Raw genomic sequence first — 24,711 nt, forward strand, 5'->3', positions numbered from 1 at the left:
CCGGGTGCTCTCTGCATCTCCTGGTGCTCTCTCTGCATCTCCTGGTGCTCTCTCTGCATCTCCTGGGTACTCTCTGCATCTCCTGGGTGCTCTCTGCATCTCCTGGTGCTCTCTCTGCATCTCCTGGGCACTCTGTGCATCTCCTGGGTGCTGTCTGCATCTCCTGGGTGCTCTCTGCATCTCCTGGGTGCTGTCTGCATCTCCTGGGTGCTCTCTGCATCTCCTGGTGCTCTCTCTGCATCTCCTGGTGCTGTCTGCATCTCCTGGGTACTCTCTGCATCTCCTGGGTACTCTCTACATCTCCTGGATACTCTGCATCTCCTGGGTGCTCTCTGCATCTCCTGGGCACTCTCTGCATCTCCTGGGTGCTCTCTGCATCTCCTGGGTGCTCTCTGCATCTCCTGGTGCTCTCTCTGCATCTCCTGGGTGCTCTCTGCATCTCCTGGGCGCTCTCTGCATCTCCTGGGTGCTCTCTGCATCTCCTGGATACTCTGCATCTCCTGGGTACTCTCTGCATCTCCTGGTGCTCTCTCTGCATCTCCTGGGTGCTCTCTGCATCTCCTGGGTACTCTCTGCATCTCCTGGTGGGCTCTCTGCATCTCCTGGGTGCTCTCTGCATCTCCTAGGTGCTCTCTGCATCTCCTGGGTGCTGTCTGCATCTCCTGGGTGCTCTCTGCATCTCCTGGTGCTCTCTCTGCATCTCCTGGGTACTCTCTGCATCTCCTGGGCACTCTCTGCATCTCCTGGTGCTCTCTCTGCATCTCCTGGGCACTCTGTGCATCTCCTGGGTGCTGTCTGCATCTCCTGGGTGCTCTCTGCATCTCCTGGTGCTCTCTCTGCATCTCCTGATGCTCTCTCTGCATCTCCTGGGTACTCTGCATCTCCTGGGCACTCTCTGCATCTCCTGGGTGCTCTCTGCATCTTCTGGATACTCTGTATCTCCTGGGTACTCTCTGCATCTCCTGGTGCTCTCTCTGCATCTCCTGGGTGCTCTCTGCATCTCCTGGGTGCTCTCTGCATCTCCTGGGTACTCTCTGCATCTCCTGGTGCGCTCTCTGCATCTCCTGGTGTGCTCTCTGCATCTCCTGGGTGCTCTCTGCATCTCCTAGGTACTCTCTGCATCTCCTGGGCACTCTCTGCATCTCCTGGTGCTCTCTCTGCATCTCCTGGGCACTCTGTGCATCTCCTGGGCACTCTCTGCATCTCCTGGGTGCTGTCTGCATCTCCTGGGTGCTCTCTGCATCTCCTGGTGCTCTCTCTGCATCTCCTGATGCTCTCTCTGCATCTCCTGGGTACTCTGCATCTCCTGGGCACTCTCTGCATCTCCTGGGTGCTCTCTGCATCTTCTGGATACTCTGCATCTCCTGGGTACTCTCTGCATCTCCTGGTGCTCTCTCTGCATCTCCTGGGTGCTCTCTGCATCTCCTGGGTGCTCTCTGCATCTCCTGGGTACTCTCTGCATCTCCTGGTGCGCTCTCTGCATCTCCTGGTGCGCTCTCTGCATCTCCTGGGTGCTCTCTGCATCTCCTAGGTACTCTCTGCATCTCCTGGGTGCTCTCTGCATCTCCTGGGTGCTCTCTGCATCTCCTGGGTACTCTCTGCATCTCCTGGATACTCTGCATCTCCTGGGTACTCTCTGCATCTCCTGGTGCTCTCTCTGCATCTCCTGGGTGCTCTCTGCATCTCCTGGGTGCTCTCTGCATCTCCTGGGTACTCTCTGCATCTCCTGGTGCGCTCTCTGCATCTCCTGGTGCGCTCTCTGCATCTCCTGGGTGCTCTCTGCATCTCCTAGGTACTCTCTGCATCTCCTGGGTGCTGTCTGCATCTCCTGGGTGCTCTCTGCATCTCCTGGTGCTCTCTCTGCATCTCCTGGGTGCTCTCTGCATCTCCTGGGTGCTCTCTGCATCTCCTGGGTGCTCTCTGCATCTCCTGGTGCGCTCTCTGCATCTCCTGGTGCGCTCTCTGCATCTCCTGGGTGCTCTCTGCATCTCCTAGGTACTCTCTGCATCTCCTGGGTGCTGTCTGCATCTCCTGGGTGCTCTCTGCATCTCCTGGTGCTCTCTCTGCATCTCCTGGGTACTCTCTGCATCTCCTGGGCACTCTCTGCATCTCCTGGTGCTCTCTCTGCATCTCCTGGTGCTCTCTCTGCATCTCCTGGGCACTCTCTGCATCTCCTGGGCACTCTCTGCATCTCCTGGGTGCTCTCTGCATCTCCTGGGTGCTCTCTGCATCTCCTGGGTGCTCTCTGCATCTCCTGGGTACTCTCTGCATCTCCTGGGTACTCTATGCATCTCCTGGGTGCTCTCTGCATCTCCTGTGTTCTCTGCATCTCCTGTGTTCTCTGCATTTCCTGGCTGCTCTCTGCATCTCCTGGGGTTCTCTCTGCATCTCCTGCGTTCTCTGCATCTTCTGACTGCTCTCTGCATCTCCTGGGTGCTCCTTGCCGGCTGCTCTCCTGACTGTCCTCAGTTTCCTTGTGCCCTTTAGGGAGGCTTGGCTGCAAGAAAGACACTTCCAGGAGGTAGAGAGAAACGCCTCTCTCCACAGAAGGGGGGTTGCTGGCATAGTCTCAGGGTGCACAGAGCAGAGCTTGTACTCATGTAGGTATCCCTTGTTGTCCTGCTTAAAAGAGGGAGGGTGTGACCATCAATGAGGTTGGGAGATGGCTCAGAATGAGCTGGTGCCGAGATGGTGCTGTGCAGCCTTCACTGCTTCTGGGACCACACGTGATTGTGTTCGTTAGAATACACCAGCAACAAGTCAGTCTTGGTGTTTTGTGATGACTTTTCCATAGTTTCCCGTCCCAGAGTAAGAGGATGTCAGTTTAATAAATATGAGGATTCTGATTTCACTGAGGAAAGAGCAATACCAAATAGACTTGATTGTGATAAGAGGTGTCTATTTTGTTTTGTTTTGTTTTTTTGAGACGGTGTCTCACTCTGTCTCCCAGGCTGGAATGCAGTGGCGTGATCTTGGCTCACTGTAATCTCTGCCTCCCAGTTCAAGCGATTCTCCTGCCTCAGTCTCCTGAGTAGTTGGGACTACAGGCGTGTACCACCACATCCAGCTAATTTTTGTATTTTTAGTAGAGACAGGGTTTTGCCATGTTGGCCAGGCTGGTCTTGAACTCTTGACCTCAGGTGATCCACCCGCCTCGGCTTCCCAAAGTGCTGGGATTACAGGCGTGAGCCACTGCGCCAGCCAAGAGGTGTCTATTGAATAGAAGAATTTCATGGCATACGTGCTTATCAGACATTGGGAATTTGCAGTACTTACTGTAAGAGTAGGTGCCATTCGAGCTTGTGATCCTGCATCGCATACAACCGTAATCGCTGCAAAAACAATTATCGTGTTTAACTGTTTGGGGAGCTTTTCTTTTTGCATTTGATGTTTTACATTTAGTTTGTTTTGGGTGAGAAAATCGTATGATTAAATAGAGCTTCAGGAGACTTCAGGGGGCCATGGGTGCAGCCACCTTTCCCTAACCTGTCTGAGACAGAAGATGGCCAGGCTGCCCAGGCAGGGCATAATAGGAACCCTGGAAAGAAAGCCAGTTCATGTGGAAATAGTACGTGGAAGTGGTTTTTCGGCCAGGGGTGGTGGCTCACGCCTGTAATCCCAGCACTTTGGAAGGCCAAGGCAGGAGGATCGCTTGAGGCCAGGAGTTCAAGACCAGCCTGGGTAGCATATTGAGACCTGGACCCTACAAAGAAAAAAATGTAAAAATAAAGTGCTCTGTCATTTGCCAAAGAAGAATGGAAATTAAATTGCCAAACTTATTATTTAAAAATCTCAGTCCTGCAGCTCTTTTGTGCAAAGTTGGCAAATACTAATTATTAAAACGTCTGTTCATTTACAGAAACTTTTAAGGTAATTTTGGTCATATATTGAGATTGATATTTAGAAAATCTTGAATAGAATTTGCTTTACAGGTATGTTCATTAGTATCCAGTATTTGTCCACCTAAGGAGCCTTATTAGACTTTTTTTTTTTTTTTTGAGACAGAGTTTTGCTCTTGTTTCCCAAGCTGGAGTGCAGTGGCATGATTTCAGCTCACTGCAACCTCTGCCTCCCAGGTTCAAGCAATTCTCCTACCTCAGCCTCCTGAGTAGCTGGGATTATAGGAGTGCACCACCACGCCCACCTAATTTTTTGTAGTTTTAGTATAAGAGACAAGGTTTCACCATGTTGGCCAGGCTGATCTTGAACTCCTGACCTCAGGTGATCTGCCCAACTCGGCCTTCCAAAGTGCTGGGATTACAGGTGTGAACCACCACACCTGGCCAGGAGGCTTCTTAGACATTGTTTTCCTAAACTCCTACCCCTAGGTCATGAAATGTCAATTTCACTGATACACTATCTATGTGCCATATCCGTGCTTTATGTATCAAAAGAGTACGATTTTTTTCAACCTCCCAAGAAGCAGTTTTTCCCTCTTGGCCAAATGTCTCCAAGCACTGTTGGTGGCCATATTAGAAACAGAAAGAATTGTTTTTTGTGTGTTTTGTTTTACGTTAAGTATATTAATAAAATAGGTATACTTTAACGGAGAATGTTGTGTATAATTTTCTATATAATGGAGCTGTTTCTGTTTTACTTTTTAGCATCCGAGTTGTAGTAGAATCGTTTATGCAGCTTCCCTATAGAGCAAAAAAATTCAGCCTGTACTGCACAAAGCCTGTCACATTACACATTGACTTCTGCCGAGACAGTACTGACATTGTGTAAGTACAGTTTCTTAAGTCCTTCGAATCATTAGTAAAAGCCTTCTATCAAGTGCACGATCTTTGTATGAAGTCAATTCCTCTGTAGAATGCTGAGCAGGAGGTCTCTGTTCTTCAGGAGGGGCTTCTGAGTCAGTGTTTGTCTGACCTCGCTGTGGTTGAGGGGGTTTGGAGCAGGGCCTGAGCTCTGTGCTTCTTGCCTTTGTTTCAAACTTACAAAAAGTAATAAATTAACTGTAAAGAAAAATATTCATAAAACATAGGATCATGGAGTATTATACATGTGTACACACACACACACACACACACACACACACGTGCGCGCACGGTCTCACCCTGTTGCCTGGGCTGTAGTGCAGTTGCATGATCATGGCTCATTGCAGCTTCACCCTCCTGGGTTCCAGCAATCCTCCTACCTCAGCCTCCCAAATAGCTGGGACTACAGACACATGCCACCATACCCAGCTAACTCCTCTCCCCTCCCCTCCCCCACTCCCTCTGCCCACCGCCCCTCCGCTCTCCTCCCCTGCTCCCTTCTTGCTTTCTTTTTTTGAGATAGGGTCTCACTATCTTGCCCAGGCTGGTTTCAAACTTCTGGGCTTAAGCGATCCTCTCACCTTGGCCTCCCAAAGTGCTGGGATTCCAGGCATGAACCACTGTGCTGGGCCCATGGAGCATTATAAAAGAGTCTATTGCAATTTTCTCCAGGCCCACATCTTTCCTCCTGGGAGGCCTCTGTGATCTTTTCCAGCTCTGAACTTGCACGCCTTTGTCAGTGCTTTTACACACACTTATCTATGTGGAGCTTTTAATGAAAATTAGAACATACTGTCCTATTTGCAGAATTAACTTAAGAATATGTGTTGAGGTCAGGCACGGTGGCTTACACCTGTAATTCCAGCACTTTGGGAGGCCAAGGCATGGGAATCACCTGAGGTCAGGAGTTTGAGACCAGCCTGACCAACATGGCAAAACCCTGTCTCTACTAAAAATACAAAATTAGCCTGGCGTGGTGGTGGGCATCTGTAATCCCAGCTACTCAGGAGGCTGAGGCAGGAGAATTGCTTGAACCCGGGAGGCAGAGGTTTCAGTGAGCTAAAATCGTGCCACTGCACTCCAGCCTGGGCAACAAGACTGAAACTCCATCTCAAAAAAAAAAAAAAAAAAAAAGTATGTTGAAACTCTTTGTCAACATACGTATCTCTTCTTTCTACTTTTAGTCTTTTTCATGGGTGGATGTGATTGACATACTTGCTGTATTTAATCATTCCCCTCTGTGTAGCCACTAGGTTGTTTCCAAACCATTTGCACAGTACAGTCCCGTAAGTATATGGATGAATCTGACCGGGCCTGGTGGCTCATGCCTGTAAGCCCAGCACTTTGGGAGGCTGAGGCGGGCAGATCACTTGAGGTCAGGAGTTCGAGACCAGCCTGGCCAACATGGTGAAACCCATCTCTACTAAAAACACAAAAATTAGCCAGGCGCAGTGGTACGCGCCTGTAATCCCAGCTACTCGGGAGACTGAGGCAAGAGAATCGCTTGAACCCAGGAGGTGGAGGTTGCAGTGAGCCAAGATTGCGCCACTGCACTCCAACCTGGGCGACAGAGTGAGACTCTGTCTCAAAAAAAAAAAAAAAAAAAAAAGAATATAGATAAATCTGTAGAAAATACACAGACGTAGAGGCATATATATATACGTGTGCCCCGCACCCCATCTTTGCTCCCTTTTTCTAGTGTTTGACTGCATCGCTAGTGTTTGTACAGGACAGATCCCTGCCCTGGGCAGTTCCCTCTCGGGTGTGGGCGCCATGTCTGCTGTCTTGAATGAGCACTACCGAGTGGCCTGACTTCTGCCTCCTGTGGTCTGTAGAGACATCAGCTCCATCCTCCCACCCGGTGCTCCTCCTCTTCTCCCTTCCCGGGACGATGGCATTATGGAAGGAAAAGCCACAGGGAGCAGCCCAGTTCTGACTCCACTGGCATGCCATGTTGCACTGTGTACTCTGAACTCAGAAGCTGCCTTCATGGGCTGTTTGGTGACCTTCCCATTCTCCACTCACCCCAGCCCCCACAGTTTCCTTGTGGTGGTGAGTGCATCACTCTTGTGGCTGGCGTGGCATCTACACTGATGTGAGGATAAGTCCCTGCTGAGGCCAATGCGCCCTACCAGGCCGCCCTCCAGCCAGCCCCCCCCCGCCAACTACTCACGAAAGGCTCTGGGAGTGGGATTTCCTGCACACAGCAGCCCCTGCCCCCTGAACTGCCCTCTTTCAGAGCGGCCCACTGCCCACCCTTCAGGCATGATTGGGCCCCTGTGTGTGCAACCCAGCTCCCCTCAGAGGCAGTTGGTCCTGTCTTTCTTGGCCTTCTCTGCATGGGCTCTTCCCAGAACAAATGTGGGCTTGCGGGCCCTTCCCCACCCACCCTAGGATGCCCCCAGGGAAGGGCCTACTGGGGTTTGGTCACCTTCTTTGACATCTGATGCCTTTGTGTTTGTGTTTTATGCAGAACACCCTTTTAACATGTGTATTACAGTTTTACAGATTTTGTCAAATTCCCCTTCAAAAAGACTAGCAATTTATACTGCCATCATTGGGGTATGGAAAGCACTGTTATTCCCACACAATATTGAATATCATTAGACTTTCTAATTTCTGCTTGTTTGCTCAGTAAAAATGGTATTTTGATTTTTCTGACTTGCAGAGCTGTCACATGTATTCATGTGATTATTGTGTATGTGTGAAAGAGGGAGAGAGAGAGAATGGCTGATGTGGTTATTCTGTGTGTGTGAGAGAGGGAGAGAATGGCTGATGTGGTAATTCTGTGTGTGTGAGAGAGAGGGAGAGACTGGCTGATGTGGTAATTCTGTGTGTGACAGAGAGGGGGAGAGAGACTGGCTGATGTGGTTATTCTGTGTGTGTGAGAGAGAGAGAGTCTGGCTGATATGGTTATGCTGTGTGTGTGTGAGAGAGGGAGAGACTGGCTGATGTGGTCATTCTGTGTGTGTGTCTGTGTGAGAGAGAAGGAGAGAGACTGGCTGATGTGGTTATTCTGTGTGTGTGTGTGTGAGAGAGGGAGAGACTGGCTGATGTGGTAATTCTGTGTGTGTGAGAGAGAAGGAGAGAGACTGGCTGATGTGGTTATTCTGTGTGTGGTGGGGGGGAGAGAGACTGGCTGATGTGGTTATTCTGTGTGTGTGAGAGAGAAGGAGAGAGACTGGCTGATGTAGTTATTCTGTGTGTGAGAGAGAAGGAGAGAGACTGGCTGATGTAGTTATTCTGTGTGTGAGAGAGAAGGAGAGAGACTGGCTGATGTAGTTATTCTGTGTGTGTGAGAGAAGGAGAGAGACTGGCTGATGTAGTTATTCTGTGTGTGAGAGAAGGAGAGAGACTGGCTGATGTAGTTATTCTGTGTGTGAGAGAAGGAGAGAGACTGGCTGATGTAGTTATTCTGTGTGTGAGAGAGAGGGAGAGAGACTGGCTGATGTAGTTATTCTGTGTGTGAGAGAGAGGGAGAGAGACTGGCTGATGTAGTTATTCTGTGTGTGAGAGAAGGAGAGAGACTGGCTGATGTAGTTATTCTGTGTGTGAGAGAGAAGGAGAGAGACTGGCTGATGTAGTTATTCTGTGTGTGAGAGAGACGGGGAGAGAGACTGGCTGATGTGGTTATTCTGTGTGTGAGAGAGAAGGAGAGAGACTGGCTGATGTAGTTATTCTGTGTGTGAGAGAGACGGGGAGAGAGACTGACTGATGTAGTTATTCTGTGTGTGAGAGAGACGGGGAGAGAGACTGGCTGATGTGGTTATTCTGTGTGTGAGAGAGAGGGAGAGAGACTGGCTGATGTAGTTATTCTGTGTGTGAGAGAGACGGGGAGAGAGACTGGCTGATGTAGTTATTCTGTGTGTGAGAGAGAAGGAGAGAGACTGGCTGATGTAGTTATTCTGTGTGTGAGAGAAGGAGAGAGACTGGCTGATGTGGTTATCCTGTGTGTGTGAGAGAGACGGGGAGAGAGACTGGCTGATGTAGTTATTCTGTGTGTGAGAGAGAAGGAGAGAGACTGGCTGATGTGGTTATTCTGTGTGTGACAGAGAAGGAGAGAGACTGGCTGATGTAGTTATTCTGTGTGTGAGAGAAGGAGAGAGACTGGCTGATGTGGTTATCCTGTGTGTGTGAGAGAAGGAGAGAGACTGGCTGATGTAGTTATTCTGTGTGTGTGAGAGAAGGAGAGAGACTGGCTGATGTAGTTATTCTGTGTGTGAGAGAGAAGGAGAGAGACTGGCTGATGTGGTTATCCTGTGTGTGTGAGAGAAGGAGAGAGACTGGCTGATGTAGTTATTCTGTGTGTGAGAGAGAAGGAGAGAGACTGGCTGATGTAGTTATTCTGTGTGTGAGAGAGAAGGAGAGAGACTGGCTGATGTAGTTATTCTGTGTGTGTGAGAGAAGGAGAGAGACTGGCTGATGTGGTTATTCTGTGTGTGTGAGAGAAGGAGAGAGACTGGCTGGTGTGGTTATCCTGTGTGTGTGTGTGTGAGAGAGAGAGAGAGAGAGAGAGAGAGAGAGAGAGAGAGGGAGAGACTGGCTGATGTGGCTATTCTGTGAGAGAGAGGGCGGGGGGAGAGACTGGCTGAGGTGGTTATTCTGTGAGGGGCGGGGAGAGACTGGCTGAGGTGGTTATTCTGTGGGGGCGGGGAGAGACTGGCTGAGGTGGTTATTCTGTGTGTGTGAGAGAGGGAGAGTGACTGGCTGATGGGGTTATTCTGTGTGTGAGAGAGACGGAGAGAGAGACTGACTCATGTGGTTATTCTGTGTGAGAGAGGGAGAGACTGGCTGATTTACCTGTTCATATGTTAGATTGGGTTTTCTCTTGGGTTGTTTGCCTTTTCATTATTAGTAATCTACTACATTTTTCTTTTTTAAAAAAGCTAATTATTAGGTAATTCTTTGTGTGTAACAAGGTTTTAGAACCACTGCCTTTACTGCCTTTTAGAAATCCTTTGTAATTCTCTTGAATTGCTTAATATCTTTCTTATAAGAATAAAAATAACCAAGATTTTTGAGTAATGATTATGTCCAGGCACTGGGCTAAGTGTTCTATGTACATTATCTCATTTGATCTTTAAAACAATTCTTGGAGGATGGTGGTGGCATCTCTGGTACATAAAATCAGAAGAAACATAGAACATCATTCTGACCTGACATTTTATTTTTTTCCTTGCTTCCAAGTTTCTCCTCTTTCCCCACTGCCTACAGCTTTTCCTACAATTTTCTTTGCAAAGCATAAGAAAGATGTAGAAAGGACAATATGACAGGGGTAAAATGGGAGCCAGCGAGAGGGCGCTAGGGTCAGCAGAGTGAGGAACAGTAGTTTTATAGTAGCCGAGACCCAGTGCGTTAGCTCACGCCTGTAATCCCAGCACTTTGGGAGGCCAAGGCAGGAGAATCACTTGAGCCCAGGAGTTTGAGACCAGCCTGAGCAACATAGCTAGACCCTCTCTCTATTAAAAAAAAAAATTTTTTTTAATCGCTGAGTGTGGAGGGGCACACCTGTAGTCCTAGCTACTCAGGAGGCTGAGATGAGAGGATCCCTTGAGCCCAGGAGTTCAAGGCTGCAATGAGCTGTGTTCATGCCACTGCACTTCAGCCTGGATAACAGAGAGAGACCCTGTCTCAAAAAAACAAAATGAAACAAAGATAGTATCTGGCTCTCCCATGACTGCCTGTGAGGGTGTCGGTGTACCAGCATGTGTCGCGCCCTCTCTGTGCCAGACTGTGTTAGACACCCCACACTCAGGATCCCTGTCCCAGGAGCTTGTGTTCTGGTTGAGGAGACTGATTTGTCTGGGGATGGTGGTGTCGTGACAGACAGTGCAGTGGTGAGCACAGGTTGGTCTCAGTGGGGCCTCTGTGCTATGAGTCTGCACCGGTGCAGGTGACAGTGTTGAGACGAGCGTGTTGCAGGATGCAGTGGGATCCTCACCCCCAGAGCAGGGCCAGCACCAGGTGCCCCATCATCTGCATCACGTGTTCCATATGTAGTGTGAGAAATGTCCAGTGCATGGTTTACAAAATGCTGTTGGTGTGCTAGCCTCAGATTTTTATGTAATGGAGTTGCATCTGTTCACTGTTCCAGACCTGCCAAGAAGTGGGACAATGCAGCTATTCAGTACTTTCAGAACCTTCTGAAAGGTAAGCCAGTGCCTGATCACTGCAGCCTGCCTGGAAGTGACACCCACAGAGGCCTCAGCTTCTGCTGCTGGCGGGGGTTGGAGATGCCCCTGTTGGCCAAACGGCCCTCCTCAGAGGAGTTCCCTAAGCTACCTGGGGCTTCTTCCAGCTCAAGTGCCACAGTAACTCTGCACCCCTAGTGGCAGTGGATGGCAGTAATTGACAGCTGAGATCAGCAGGGGGCTGTTTGTGCAGGGGAACCCTTACACAGTAATAATACCTGCCTCTTCGTTTGTATAAAAACTGCGGCACTGCAAAATAAATTCATGTGGATTTTATTGTACCAGCAATTGATGAAAAACCTAGCGTTTTTAGTGAGCAAGAGATAGTAAATGGATATTTATTGTGTAATATTCATTACTTCTAATTTAGGATGCATAAAATGTCTTCAGCTGTTCTTTTTATTTTATATCAGTGACTGTAAACAGTGTCTTTTGTGGGATCTGTCTTAACCCCTGGCAGTCAGATACCTGGTTTTAGTGAGAGGGTTGGTGGATGGGAAATGCCTGGGGTGCTGCCTGGTACCTCGTTGGGTCCTGGCCCCACTCCTGTGCTGTGTCATTGTCTGGGTAGAGGAGGAGCCAGATCCTTTGACCTGGGAGCATTGGGAGGCTGGGAGGTCACTGTGACTGGAGTTTTGGCCCCTGTGAGCCATGGGGGCTGCTGGGAGATGAGAATGCGGGTCTGGAGGAGGCCGGCCACCTAGTCCTCAGTGGCTCAGGCAGGTGACTTAGCCTCTGAGCCTGGTCTCCTCACCTGTGACATGACCACTGTACTTACCTTGAAGGTAGTGGTAAGAACTCAGCGAAAGAAGGTTTCTAAAGGACTTAGCACAGCACCTGGTAGGTGGCAGTGATGCTGCTGCTGCGGGGTTTTGAGTCTCTAAGGGAGTAGCCGGGTGCTGCACTCCGTGGGGCTTTGCAGGGTAGAATGGACCTCAGATGAAGGCCTGGGACTGGAAATCTGGGTTTGGGAGGCATGGAGAAGAGAGGACCACAGGGTGGCACAGGAACCTGTTGACAGGGACAGGACCCATAATCCACTCCACAATCAGGAGTGCCTTTTCCTAACATGCTCCCCCTGGTCCTGCCGGAGGAAGACATTTGGGCACTCTTAAGTGGTTAGCAGAGGTTACTAGGTGGGAAATCGTCATGATTGTTTCAAATATACTTTTAACATCAGCTGATTTGTGTTTTCATTTATGCTATTTAGCAACTACCCAGGTGGAAGCCAGATTATGTGCTGTGGAAGAAGATACATTTGAGGTTTACCTTTATGTAACTATAAAAGATGAAAAAGTAAGTGAAAGAATTGTACTTTTATAATATTTCATCATTTTAAATTTTACTTTAATAAAACAGAATAAATGCCAAGAAAAACACTGTAGTTCGTACAGCATAGAAATTGTCTTAATCTCTTAAGGTCTATCTTAGACCTGAAGTTAGCCAGATCTGTGTTTTCTTCTTTTGATTACTTTAAAAAATGACTTTGGCATTTTATTTAAACATGGCCAAGAAATTATTCCTATAGTGATGAGCATGAAATGTTGTTTTCTTCTCAGGGAACATGATTTTTATAAATATACTAATTTGCTGTAGCGTTAGTTCACTGCCTTTCCCCCTAGACTTTCTCACTGTATGTAACGTGCTTGCTGTAAAGAATTCAGATCACAAGCAGAAAGAAAGCGGACATCATATGTGAGTGGCCCCTACCTCTGCCAGGTGCCAGCTGCTAGCATTTTGGCCTCTGCCCTTTCTGAAGGATGGCTCTGGGCACAGCTCAGCACCAGGCAGAGGTGGACAGAAGGGGCACACATCCAGGGCTGCTCAGAGCCCATGGAGGGTACCTTAACCATGGATTTTTTAAAAATTGTATTTTGAAATAGGCTTACAGAAGAGATGCAGAAATAGTGCAGAGATTTTGGGATATGCTTTGCCCAGGTTGTCCTGATGTTAACAGAGCACAAAACCACAGTACAGTTTTTAAAACCAGAAAAGTAACATTGATAAAATACCACTGAAAACCTGCAGACAGATGAATGTTGACAGTTTCCGGCTGATTTCCTTTTTCTGATGTAGGATCTGCTCCAGCACCTCCCACTGCACCTGTTTGTCATGTCTCCTTCCCCTCCTCTGGCCTGTGACAGCTCCTCAGTACTTCCATGCCTCTCATGGCATTGACTGCTTTGGAAGAGCAGTGGTCAGTGGTTTTGTAGAATGTTCCTCAATTTGGTTTGCCTGATGTTTCTCATCATTGTATTAAGGCTGTGCATTTTTGGCAAGAAGCCCACAGAAGTGATACTGTGCCCTTCTCAGTGCATCCCAGCAGGGGTTTATGACATCAGTATGTCTAATTACTAGTGATGTGAATGGTTTTTTTCCTTCAGCTTCTAAGTTCGGGGTACCTGTGCAGGATGTGCAGGTTTGTTACGTAGGTAAACGTGTTCCATGGTAGTTTGCTGCCCAGATCATCCCGTGACCTAGGTATTAAGCCCAAAACCCATTAGCTATTCTTCCTGATGCTCTCCCTCCCCCCTCCCCACCCCCCGACAGGCCCCAGTGTGTGTTGTTTCCCCCAGTGTCCATGTGTTCTCATCATTTAGCTGCCACTTATAAGTGAGAACATGCAGTGTTTGTTTTTCAGTTCCTGCATTAGTTTGCTGAGGATAATGGCTTCTAGCTTCATCCATGTCCCTGCAAAGGACACAGTCTTGTTCCTTTTTATGACTGCATAGTATTCCATAGTGTGTATGTACCACATTTTGTGATGTGGATGTTGATCACCTGGTTAATGTGGTGTTTGCCAGGTTTTTCCTGTACAGAGATGTTAGTTTTTCCTTCTGAAATTAATAAGTATCTTGTGGGGGCCTACTTTGAGGCTGCAGATAGCCATTTCATCAACGATTCTTGGCTGTGAAAGATATTACTGTGGTGTATACCTGTTTCATCTTTCCCGCTACATTTTTCTCCTCTCCTCTCTCTTCCCTTCCCCTCTCCTTCCTTCCTCTCCCTCCCTTCCCCTCCGTCTCTCTCTGTCTCCTAGGTTGGAGTACAGCGGCACAATTGTAGCTTGCTGCAGCCTTAACCTCCTGGGCTCAAGGGATCCTCCCACCTCAACTTCACAAGTAGCTGAGACTATAGGTGTGCACCACCATGCCCATGAGATGCGATCTCATTATGTTGCCCAGGCTGGTCTCAACAGGCAGTCTTCTCGCCTTGTCCTCCCAAAGTGCTGGTATCACAGGTGTGAGCCACCACACCCAGCACCTTCTGCATTTTTAATTTTTATTATTTATTTATTTATTTTTTTTGAGATGGAGTCTCACTCTGTTGCCCAGGCTGGAGCGCAGTGCCGCAATCTCAGCTCACTGCAACCTCTACTTCCCGGGTTCAAGTGATTGTCCTGCCTCAGCCTCCTGAGTAGCTAGGATTACAGGCAAGCATCACCACACGCAGCTAATTTTTATATGTTAAGTAGAAACGGGGTTTTACCAAGTTGGCCAAGCTGGTCTCGGACTCCTGACGTCAAGTGATCTGCCTGTCTCAGCCTCCCAAAGTGCTGGGATTACAGGCATTAGCCATCACACCCAGCCCCCTTCTTCATTTTTTCTTTTTTTAGACAGAGTTTCATTCTTGTTGCCCAGGCTGGATCTCAATGGTGCGATCTTGGCTCACTGCAACCTCCGCCTCCCAGGTTCAAGCGATTCTCCTGCCTCAGCCTCCTGAGTAGCTGGGATAGCAGGTGCCTGCCAGCACACCGGCTAATTTTTTGTATTTTTAGTAGAGATGGGGTTTCACCATGTTGGCCAGGCTGGTCTCGAACTCCTGACCTTAGGTGATCCACCCGCCTTGGCCTCCCAAAGTGCTGGGATTACAGGCGTGAGCCACCGTGCCTGGCCCCCTTCTGCATTTTTAATTGGAATTTTATACCAAAGAACCCTCCCTCCTCCCCCATATATTAATTATTCGATAATTTGTATTAGTATGGACTTTTGGAAATGTATTTTATTTGGGGAGTTATAATCTATAACTATCATTATTGCCTTGCTCACATTACCTTGGATTCTGGCCATTAGGTGCTCCTTCAAAGGGGCTTTTGTATACTTTCAATGTGCCCCATAATTACTTGAACACTCTTTACTCTCTGATGCCACAATGTTTATCATTTTCTTATTTGCCAGACCTAGCCCTAGAATCAGCCACTTCTTCCTTTTTTTTTTTTTTTTTTTTGAGATGGAGTCTCACTCTGTCACTCAGGCTGGAGTGCACTGGCGCGATCTCGACTCACTGCAAGCTCCACCTCCTGGGTTCATGCCATTCTCCTGCCTCAGCCTCCTGAGTAGCTGGGACTACAGGCACCCGCCACCACACCTGGCTAATTTTTTGTATATTTAATAGAGACGGGGTTTCACTGTGTTAGCCAGGATGGTCTCGATCTCCTGACCTCGTGATCCGCCCACCTTGGCCTCCCAAAGTGCTGGGATTACAGGCGTGAGCCACTGCGCCCGGCCACTGGAATCAGCCACTTCTTCAAGCAGCTCTGGTTCCTTTTATTGAAGAATGATATTTAAATATCTAGATGAGGGCACTTGGTGTGCTTGTTCCAACTGGGGTGTCATGATCGTAGGTCCTCTCAGCAGAAAATATTAGGAAATATATGTATGTACTTGCTCCCATGCACACACAAATCTATATTTCTGTATCCATCTGTACACATATTAAGAGCTTGGATATCTCTGATTTGAATCCAGCACCATAGGGTTCATTCTTACCCTCTCCTTTCCTTATTTATTCATTTATTTTTTGGAGACAGGGTCTTGCTATGTTGTTCAGGCTGGCCTTGAACTCCTGGGCTCAAGTGATCCTCCAGCCTCACCCTCTCAAGTAGTTGGGACTATAAGCGCATACCACCATGCCTGGCCTCTTATTCTTTTTTTTTTTTTCCTGAAACGGAGTCTTGCTGTCACCCAGGCTGGAGTGCACTGGCGCGATCTCTGCTCACTGCAAGCTCCACCTCCTGGGTTCACACCATTCTCCTGCCTCAGCCTCCTGAGTAGCTGGGACTACAGGTGCCCGCCATCACACCTGGCTAATTTTTTTTTTTTTTTTTTGTATTTTTAGTAGAGACAGGGTTTCACTGTGTTAGCCAGGATGGTCTCGATCTCCTGACCTTGTGATCCACCTGTCTCGGCCTCCCAAAGTGTTGGGATTACAGGTGTGAGCCACCACGCCTGGCTGGCCCCTTATTCTTAATGCCTTTCTCCACCAGTGAGAAACCTACTCTCGTTGGCCGCAGTCTACGTATTTGATTCATCCATGTATTCACATTAAGTAATTTCAGGATTGCTAACCCACACTCCTGTGAAAACAAAATTTGTATTTAGTCTTCACATTATGCAGCCAAAATACTGTTTGCCAAAGTTACTTAGGTTGTTTTTTCTCTTTCGCACCTTCTTCAGTGTGATTATGTTATTCTTTTGTAATGGGGTTCATTTGTTACTGCTTATATTGCATGTTGGGTTCCCTAAATGTTCCCCACATCCTGGTTCATTTTACCTATGACTTTTCATTACTTATTTTATAACTTAGTAAAAATACCAAAATCAGCCAAAGGCTGTGACTTACACCTGTTTAATCCCAGCACTTTGGGAGGCTGATGTGGGTGGATTGCTTGAGCTCCGGAGTTCGAGACCATCCTGGGCAACATGGTGAAACCTTGTCTACAAAAAATACAAAAATTAGCTAGGTGTGATGGCTTGCACCTGTAGTCCTAGCTACTTGGGAGGCTGAGGTGGGAGGATCACTTGCGCCTGGGAGGCAGAGAGCCAAGATCACACCACTGCACTCCAGTCTGGGTGACAGAGCAAGACCCTGTCTCAAAAACAAACAAAAAAAACATCAAAATATTGGCTACAGAACCAGTCGTTTTTTTTCGTTTTTTTAAACCTAAGAGATCTATCCTGTAAGGACCAGTCTTGTAAAATATCATTTTTTCAAATAAATTCTCTATAAACTTGCTTTCTTCTTGCTTTTCAAAAGTAGATCTCTTTCTAACCATGTAGGTTGTATGTTGATAATGACTCTATCTTTTTTTTTTTTTTTTTTTTTTTTTGAGATGGAGTTTTGCTCTTGTTGCCCAGGCTAGAGTGCAATGGCGCAATCTTGGCTCACCGCAACCTCAGCCTCCTGGGTTCCAGTAATTCTCCAGCCTCAGCCTTCCCAAGTAGCTGGGATTATAGGCATGCGCCACCACGCCGGGCTAATTTTGTATTTTTAGTAGAGACGGGGTTTCTCCATGTTGGTCTTACTTTAAGGTGGTAAAGTGCAGAAGGCAGGGAGGTTCGTGCTTAGCTGAGAGAGCTTATAATGCATGCATGAGATCATAACTGCTGGAGGAAAAAATGTGGGCCAGCAATCCTTTACCAGCTCCCAAAGGTGGCAACAGGATGTGTCCCAAGGTGTTTTCTTTTTTGGTCTGGCTTCTTTCATTTGGCAAAATTATTTTAAGATGCATCCACCTTTGTTGTTGTTGCCAAGTCCTCTTCCATTGTGTGGATATACTACAGTGTATTTACCCATTAACTCGTTGATGGATATTTGGGTTGTGGCCATAGGCCCCTTACAGATATTTATGTACAAGTCTTCCTGTGGATCTGTGCTTTCATTTCTCTCGAGCATTACCTAGGAGTCAAACTTTTGGATCATATTGTAGGTCTTAAGAAGCTGCCATATTGTTTTCCGAAGTGGTGGACTATTTTACCTTCCCATCAGCAATGAGAGTTCTAGTTCCTCCATGTCACTTGTGTAAACATTCGGCTAAGTGTGCAGTGGCACCTCATTGTGGTTTAAATTTGCGTTTCCCTAATGATGGTTTTATATGCTTATTTGCAATCTTCAGACTTTGATGAAGCAGACATTCAGATTGTTTGCCCATATTTTAATTGTGTTGTTTTCGTTTTATTGAGTTTTGAGAGTTCCTTATATATTCTGGATACATGTCATCCGGATACTTGATTTTAAAAGAATTTTGCCTCATCTCTTTATTCTCTTGAAGAACAGAAATTTAAAATTTTGAGCAAATCCAATGTAACAGTCTTTCCTTTGATGGTTCGTGTTTTGTCTCCGTCCTCCCACCAGGCTTTTGCCTGGCCAGGTAGTTTTAGTGCTACAGTGCGTATGTCCAAGAAGACATCTCATGTGTTTCACACAGATGCTTGCTGTTTTTCCTCATCAGGATTGGTGGGAAGTATTTGGTTTACCAGAGCAGGAGTCAAATCTGTTTCTCTCAGATTATGTTCTGTAGAATAATTTCTCTGAAGATAGAACTTTGGGGTTAAGTTTGGAATATTTCCTTTAAAATCGCTTGACTATATTTGTCTTATTAGTCATGAAATGTTTAAAATTTTACAGGTTTGTGTTAATGATGATCTTGTTGCAAAGAACTATGCTTGTTATATGTCACCTACAAAGAATAAAAACCTTGATTATTTAGAAAAACCAAGATTGAATATAAAATCAACACCCTCCTTCAATAAACTCAATCCAGCACTTACACTCTGGCCAATGTTTTTGCAAGGAAAAGATGTTCAAGGAATGGAAGGTGAGTAGATTCTCATCATATCAATTTCCCTTACATTGTTTTATTAATAATCTTAGTGTATAGAAGATATAAGTTGTACAGACTTTTCCCCACATGGAGACAGACTTGGACTCTGTTTAAAGTTTAATCCTGATGAGGCTGTGACACATTGTAAGGTCTTAAAGTGTTACAGTTTGTGTTTATGAGACCAGGAAAAAAACTGCCCTCGATTTCTCTTTTTTTTTGAGACGGAGTCTCGGTCTGTAACCCAGGCTGGAGTGCAGTGGCGTGATCTCGGCTCACTGCAAGCTCCTCTCCCCGGGTTCACACCATTCTCCTGCCTCAGCCTCCCGAGTAGCTGGGACTACAGGCGCCTGCCACTATGCCCGGCTAATTTTTTTGTATTTTTAGTAGAGACAGGGTTTCACCATGTCAGCCAGGATGGTCTCAATCTCCCGACCTCATGATCCGCCTGTCTCAGCCTCCCAAAGTGCTGGGATTACAGGCGTGACACCGCACCCGGCCTCAATTTCTTATTAACATTGAGTTATGTTGTTAGAAGTCCAAATGTTTGCAGTTTAGAGATACTAACAAAACAAATTTTGAATATTTAGACTTTAGACACCTTTAAAAAAAAGAGCTATTTATCACAAATAACCCTTAGCATAAAAATATAAGAGCTAGTCACGGATTGTGGAAATAATTTCCGATGTTTCTGTCCACATCCAGTTTTTAGTCCCCTCACCTTATGTCCCCTAGTCAGGTTTCCTGTAACCTCAGAGCAAAAGCAAGAGCAGAAGTAATGTACTAACGAGTTCACATTTTTATTTTGGGCTTTATTTCATGCTTTAATTCTGAAATTTATTCTTTCTATCAGATTCACATGGTGTAAATTTTCCGGCACAATCTCTGCAACATACATGGTGCAAGGGTATTGTCGGTGACCTCAGGCCAACAGCCACAGCACAGGGTGAGTTCTGCTAATGTGGTTTATTTCATAGGCAGCATGAAAAAAGTATTCTTAGCTTTTTAAAGATTAGAAAGGTTGTCTAGAAAGGCCATGGTAATTCTTTCTCTTTTCTTAATTTAATGTAACCAATTTGTGATGTAGATCCTGAAAGAGTTCATGTGTCCTGCATTTCATACTTAGAAATTTTACTGTCACGTAAAGAACATAACAGGCACCAGTTCATGTGCAGGACTGATTTATTCCAGCCTAGCCATCGACCAGTAATCACTGTCTGTCCCTAGAGTGTACATATGTGTTTATTACTGATTTTTCACTTAGGCAACAGGATGCATAAAAATAGGGAAGATATGCTTATGAGGGCAGAAATACGTAGTTTTTAATTCCAGTCTTCAAGATATTTAATGAATTGGAATTGCTGGGTGAGGGTGAAATTTTTCAGCCCCTTTGATGACTGGCTCGCCCTCTGTGGTGGTTTCTCCACCATTTCCCTCTTATGCTGGATGTGTGTACAGGAAGGCCTCACTTCATGTCTTGGATAGGTTCTTGGAAACTGACTTTAAGTGAAACAATGTTATAACGAAACAACCTTGAGCAAAGCAACTTAATTTGAGGGCCTGCTGTACTTTGTTTCCCTTAAATCCGTGGTTTCCAAGAACCTACTGATGAGTCAAGTGAGGACTTACTGATACCTGTGGGTGTAATATTTCATGTGTATCCATAGTAAACCACAACTACATTAAAGCTTTAGCCAACTAAAATATTTCCTGTACTTCAGATTATTTTCAATTACTTTGGTAATGTTGCTTATCATAGAGAAAGAAAGATACAAAGGGTTTTTCTCAGCCACTTTGCCAACTAGGGTCCTCCTTGGCTGGCAGTGCCCACCCCGTCCCCGACCTGGGCCTTGCTCAGCCCTGGGCCTGGCCGCTGGAGGCTCCCTACCTACTCGGCCCATCTGTGCTATAGATTGTATCCGCATTTGGCAGTTCCCAAGCTCTTGTCCTGCGTCCAAGAAGAATAAGGTTATGCTGACAGAAGGGTGAGGATGGGCAGAGAAGAATTTTATGGAGCGATGGAATAGCTCTCAGTGTAACCTCATTCTTCTTGGATGGGTGGTTTCTCTCTCAGTGTGGCCGGGCTGGCACTTTTTATGGACTCAGAATGGGGAGTGCCTGCTGATTGGTTAGTGAGTATGCAAAAAAGGTTAAAGCAAACACACCACTCAAAGGTGGGTATGGCAGTGTAGAAAACCAACTAGGAAAGGGTAGGTGCATATGAAATAAGTGAAAGGTAGATATCAATCAGAGGAAAAAATGCCAAACGGAAAGACAGTTTCTCAATCCAGTCTGTGTATTACCCGAGACTTGTAGCTAGGCTTTAAACTGGTTTCTGCTTGAAAATTGGGTTTCACCAGGGACCCACCCCATCTCGCTAGGCATTTGACTGCCTTTTGCTGCTATCAATAGCCCAAATTGTAAAAACCTGTCATCTCACTAACTGCTTTTTAAAATTGTAGAGTCAGGGCCAGGTGCAGTGGCTCACACCTGTAATCCCAGCACCTTGGGAGGTCAAGGCTGGCAGATCACTTGATGCTGGCAGTTCAAGACCAGCCTGGCCAATATGGTGAAACCCCGTCTCTACTAAAACTACAAAAATTAGGTGGATGTGGTTGCACATGCCTGTAGTCCCAGCTACTCGGGAGGCTGAGGCAGGAGAATTGCTTGAACTGGGAGGTGGAGGTTGCAGTGAGCCAAGATTATGTCATTGCACTCCAGCCTGGATGACAGAGTGAGACTCTGTCTCAGAAAACAAAATAAAATAAAATTGTAGGCTGGGCACGGTGGCTCATGCCTGTAATCCTAGCACTTTGGGAGACCGACACAGGTGGATCACCTGAGATCAGGAGTTTGAGACCAGCCTGGCCAACATGGTGAAACCCCGTCTCTACTAAAAATACAAAAATTAGCCAGGCATGGTGGCGTGTGCCTGTAGTCCCAGCTATTCAAGAACTTATTTGCGGCATGATGAAATGAGAAACTAGGATGTAAAAAGGAGGAGTGAACCCTGTAGACTCTTTTGCATTGAAGGTAAGGGTGGCAACACAGTGTAGAGAGAACAAGCTCGGGGCTAGAAGCCAGGAGACATGTGTTCTAATCCTGGGTCTACCACTGGCTTGGTGGGAGCCTCAACCTTCCAAGAGCCTGCAACTGCCCATATGTACACAGAGGGGAGGTAGGGGTAGACTAGAAGGCCCCTGGAGTTCTAGCATGTCTCAGTCTGGGAATTTTTTTTTTTTTTGAGACGGGGTCTTGCTCGGTTGCCCAGGCTTGATTGCAGTAGTGTGATCACAGCTCACTGCAGCCTCAACCTCCTGGCCTCAAAGGAGGCTGCGGCAGGAGAATCACTTGAACCCAGGAGGCAGAGGTTTCAGTGAACCAAGATTGTGCCACTGCACTCCAGCCTGGGTGAGTGAGACTCCGGCTGAAAAATAAACACAATAAAATAAAATATTATAGAGCCTTTCTTTCCAAAGTTTTCCAGACGGTATTTATAAAATTTTTATTTCACAGAAATGGGGTTCTACTATACATACCTCTTTGTAATGTATTTTACTTAGTATGTGGCTGAATTCCCTTTCTAGGTCAAATATATCCGGTATAATGTGTTTAAGGACATAAACTCTGATGTGAGACTGCCAGGGTGTCAGGCCGCTTCCTTCTCTGGGACATGGGATGTCATCCCCATCCCCCTGGGAGTTGCTGAACTGGGCCATCGTGCAGCGTGCTTGGCTCAGCGCCTGGCCTGTGGCAGCCTCAGCGCATGTGGCCCCTGCCCGAGATTCTGATATGCCTCTTGTAGGGGGTCCCCGGGTGAGAATTACAGCAGAAGGTAGCACCTGTTGTTGATGGGCATGTATTCTTTCCATTTATATTCTTTTTCCATTGGAGGAATAAAAATACCAGGCACTACATCATCATGTTTAATTATTGCGTGGCTTTCCATCGCTTGATATGTCAAAATTATTTTCAGGAGTCCCAGCTTGCTGGCCAGAAATTGTTTCCTGCTTATTACAATCAGTACTGGAATGAACTATGCTTATCTTTGAAAAGGAAAAGGTTATGGTGAACAACAACAAAAAAGATAATGTGAGGTGTAACTGAATTGGCATGTAAAAAACAGAATTATTAGATGTTACTTTTCTAAGTATAGATTTCCCTTTCCTTTAATTATTGTGAGAAGGTACTTCAGTTATATTTCAGTTAGTTTTTGGTGTTTCTCTTTGAAGTTGCCTAATATTTTTGAGAATCAAAGTATAATACTTGGCTAATACTTGATTAAACAATCACATATTACAGAAGGGCTACAGTGAAAAATAATTTTTTTATTTGCAACCTCTTCTTACCCCAGGATGTCCCCTAGAGATAAACTCACTTTTTAAAGTTGTTTATTTTGGTATTATCTCCAGATTTTAAAATAATTGTGTATATTTTACTATTACTAGGCTTCTTCACTTTAGACATTGTCTTGATTTCTAGGGAGATTCACTCTCGTGCCCCTAACCCACATTCATTTATTCATCAGATATTTATGAAGCCCTCACTGTCAGGTGCTTTTCTAGGGATTCTTAGGAGGGAAACAAAGTCTGTGCTTCCATAGAGTTTACATCCATCTTCTCAATAAATTTTTTATTTTACAATAATCACAAACTTACAGAAAAGTTGGAGAGTATTACAAAGAACTTTTTTCCCAAACCATTTGAGAATAAGTTGCTAACCTGATTCCCCAATACTTGAGTTTTTCCTAGAAAGAAGGACATTCTCAAAAATATCCACAATGCAATCATCAGAGTGTGAAGATTAACACTGATATATTGTGATCATATAACTCCCAGGCACCATTCAGGTTTTGCTGGTTATCAAAGAGACGTCGTTCAGCATCACTTGTTGCATTTAGAGAAGACGTTTCTTGTTTTTGTTTTGTTTTGTTTTGTTTTTGAGACGGAGTCTCACTCTGTCTCCCAGGCTGGAGTGCAGTGGCACATCTCAGCTCACTGCAAGCTCCACCTCCCAGGTTCACACTATTCTCCTGCCTCAGCCTCCCAAGTAGCTGGGACTACAGGCGCCCGCCACCAAGCCCAGCTAATTTTTTATTTTTTTATTTTTTTTTATTTTTAGTAGAGACGAGGTTTCACCGTGTTAGCCAGGATGGTCTCGATCTCCTGACCTTGTGATCCGCCCGCCTCGGCCTCCCAAAGTGCTGGGATTACAGGCGTGAGCTACTGCGCCTGGCCGAGAACACGTTTCTTTAGTCTTTCCTCTGGAACATTTCCTGGGTCTCCTTGATTTTCATGACCTTGCACTTTGGAAGATTACAGACCTATTATTTTGTAGAATGAGTTCTGGATTTTTGTCATTCTAATAGGGGTGTAGTGGAATATCATTATTTTAATTTGCATTTCTCTAATGACATAGGATGTGAGCATCTTTTCATATGCTTATTTGCTGTTGGTATATCTTCTCAGATGAGATATCTCTTCAGGAGTTCCTTATTTATTTATTTATTTAGAGATGGAGTCTTGCGCTGTCACCTAGGCTGGAGTGCAGTGGTGTGATCTCAGCTCATGGCAACCTCTGCCTCCCGGGTTCCAGCCTCCTGCCTCAGCCCCGCGAGTAGCTGGGATTACAGGTGCCCGCCACCATGCCTGGCTAATTTTTGTATTTTTAGTAGAGACAGGGTTTCACCACGTTGGCCAGGCTGGTCTTGAACTCATGAGCTCAAGTGATCCACCCACCTCAAATGATCCGCCTGCCTCGGCCTCCCAAAGTGCTGGGATTACAGGCATGAGCCACCCACCATGTCTGGCAAGGATTTGGCTATTTTAAATTGACTTTTTTGTCCTCTTATTGTTGAGTTTTAGGAGTCCTTTGTACATTTTGGATAACAATCGTTTTTTTACACGTGTCCTTTGCAAACATTTCCTCCTAGTGTGTGGCTTGTCTCTCATTCTCTTGACAATATCTTTCACAGAGCAGAAATGTTTAGTTTTAATGAAGTCCAGCTGATCAGTTGCTTCTTTCATGGATTGTGCCTTTGGTGTTGTCTCTAAAAAGACATCGCCATACTCAGGGTCATCTAGGTTTTCTCCTATGTTATTTTCTAGGAGTTTTGTATTTTGCATTTTTCATTTAGATCCATTTGAGTTGATTTTTGTGA

The 24,711-nt window shown here is 46.1% G+C and overlaps 1 protein-coding gene across 2 annotated transcripts in view; it reads left to right on the forward strand.

Moving 5' to 3' along the window:
- The window catches only part of TDRD12 (tudor domain containing 12), a 100,340-nt gene that overhangs the window by 8,361 nt on the left and 67,268 nt on the right, over window positions 1-24,711 (forward strand). For both annotated transcript variants that reach the window (XM_008969262.6, XM_055103752.2), the window contains exons 3-7: window positions 4,605-4,724; window positions 10,855-10,910; window positions 12,162-12,247; window positions 18,359-18,548; window positions 19,405-19,497. In XM_008969262.6, the coding sequence (XP_008967510.3) occupies window positions 4,605-4,724; window positions 10,855-10,910; window positions 12,162-12,247; window positions 18,359-18,548; window positions 19,405-19,497 (545 nt within the window). The remainder of the gene's footprint in view (window positions 1-4,604; window positions 4,725-10,854; window positions 10,911-12,161; window positions 12,248-18,358; window positions 18,549-19,404; window positions 19,498-24,711) is intronic.

This window comes from Pan paniscus, chromosome 20 (genome assembly GCF_029289425.2).
Source record: "Pan paniscus chromosome 20, NHGRI_mPanPan1-v2.0_pri, whole genome shotgun sequence".
Lineage (NCBI taxonomy): Eukaryota > Metazoa > Chordata > Mammalia > Primates > Hominidae > Pan > Pan paniscus.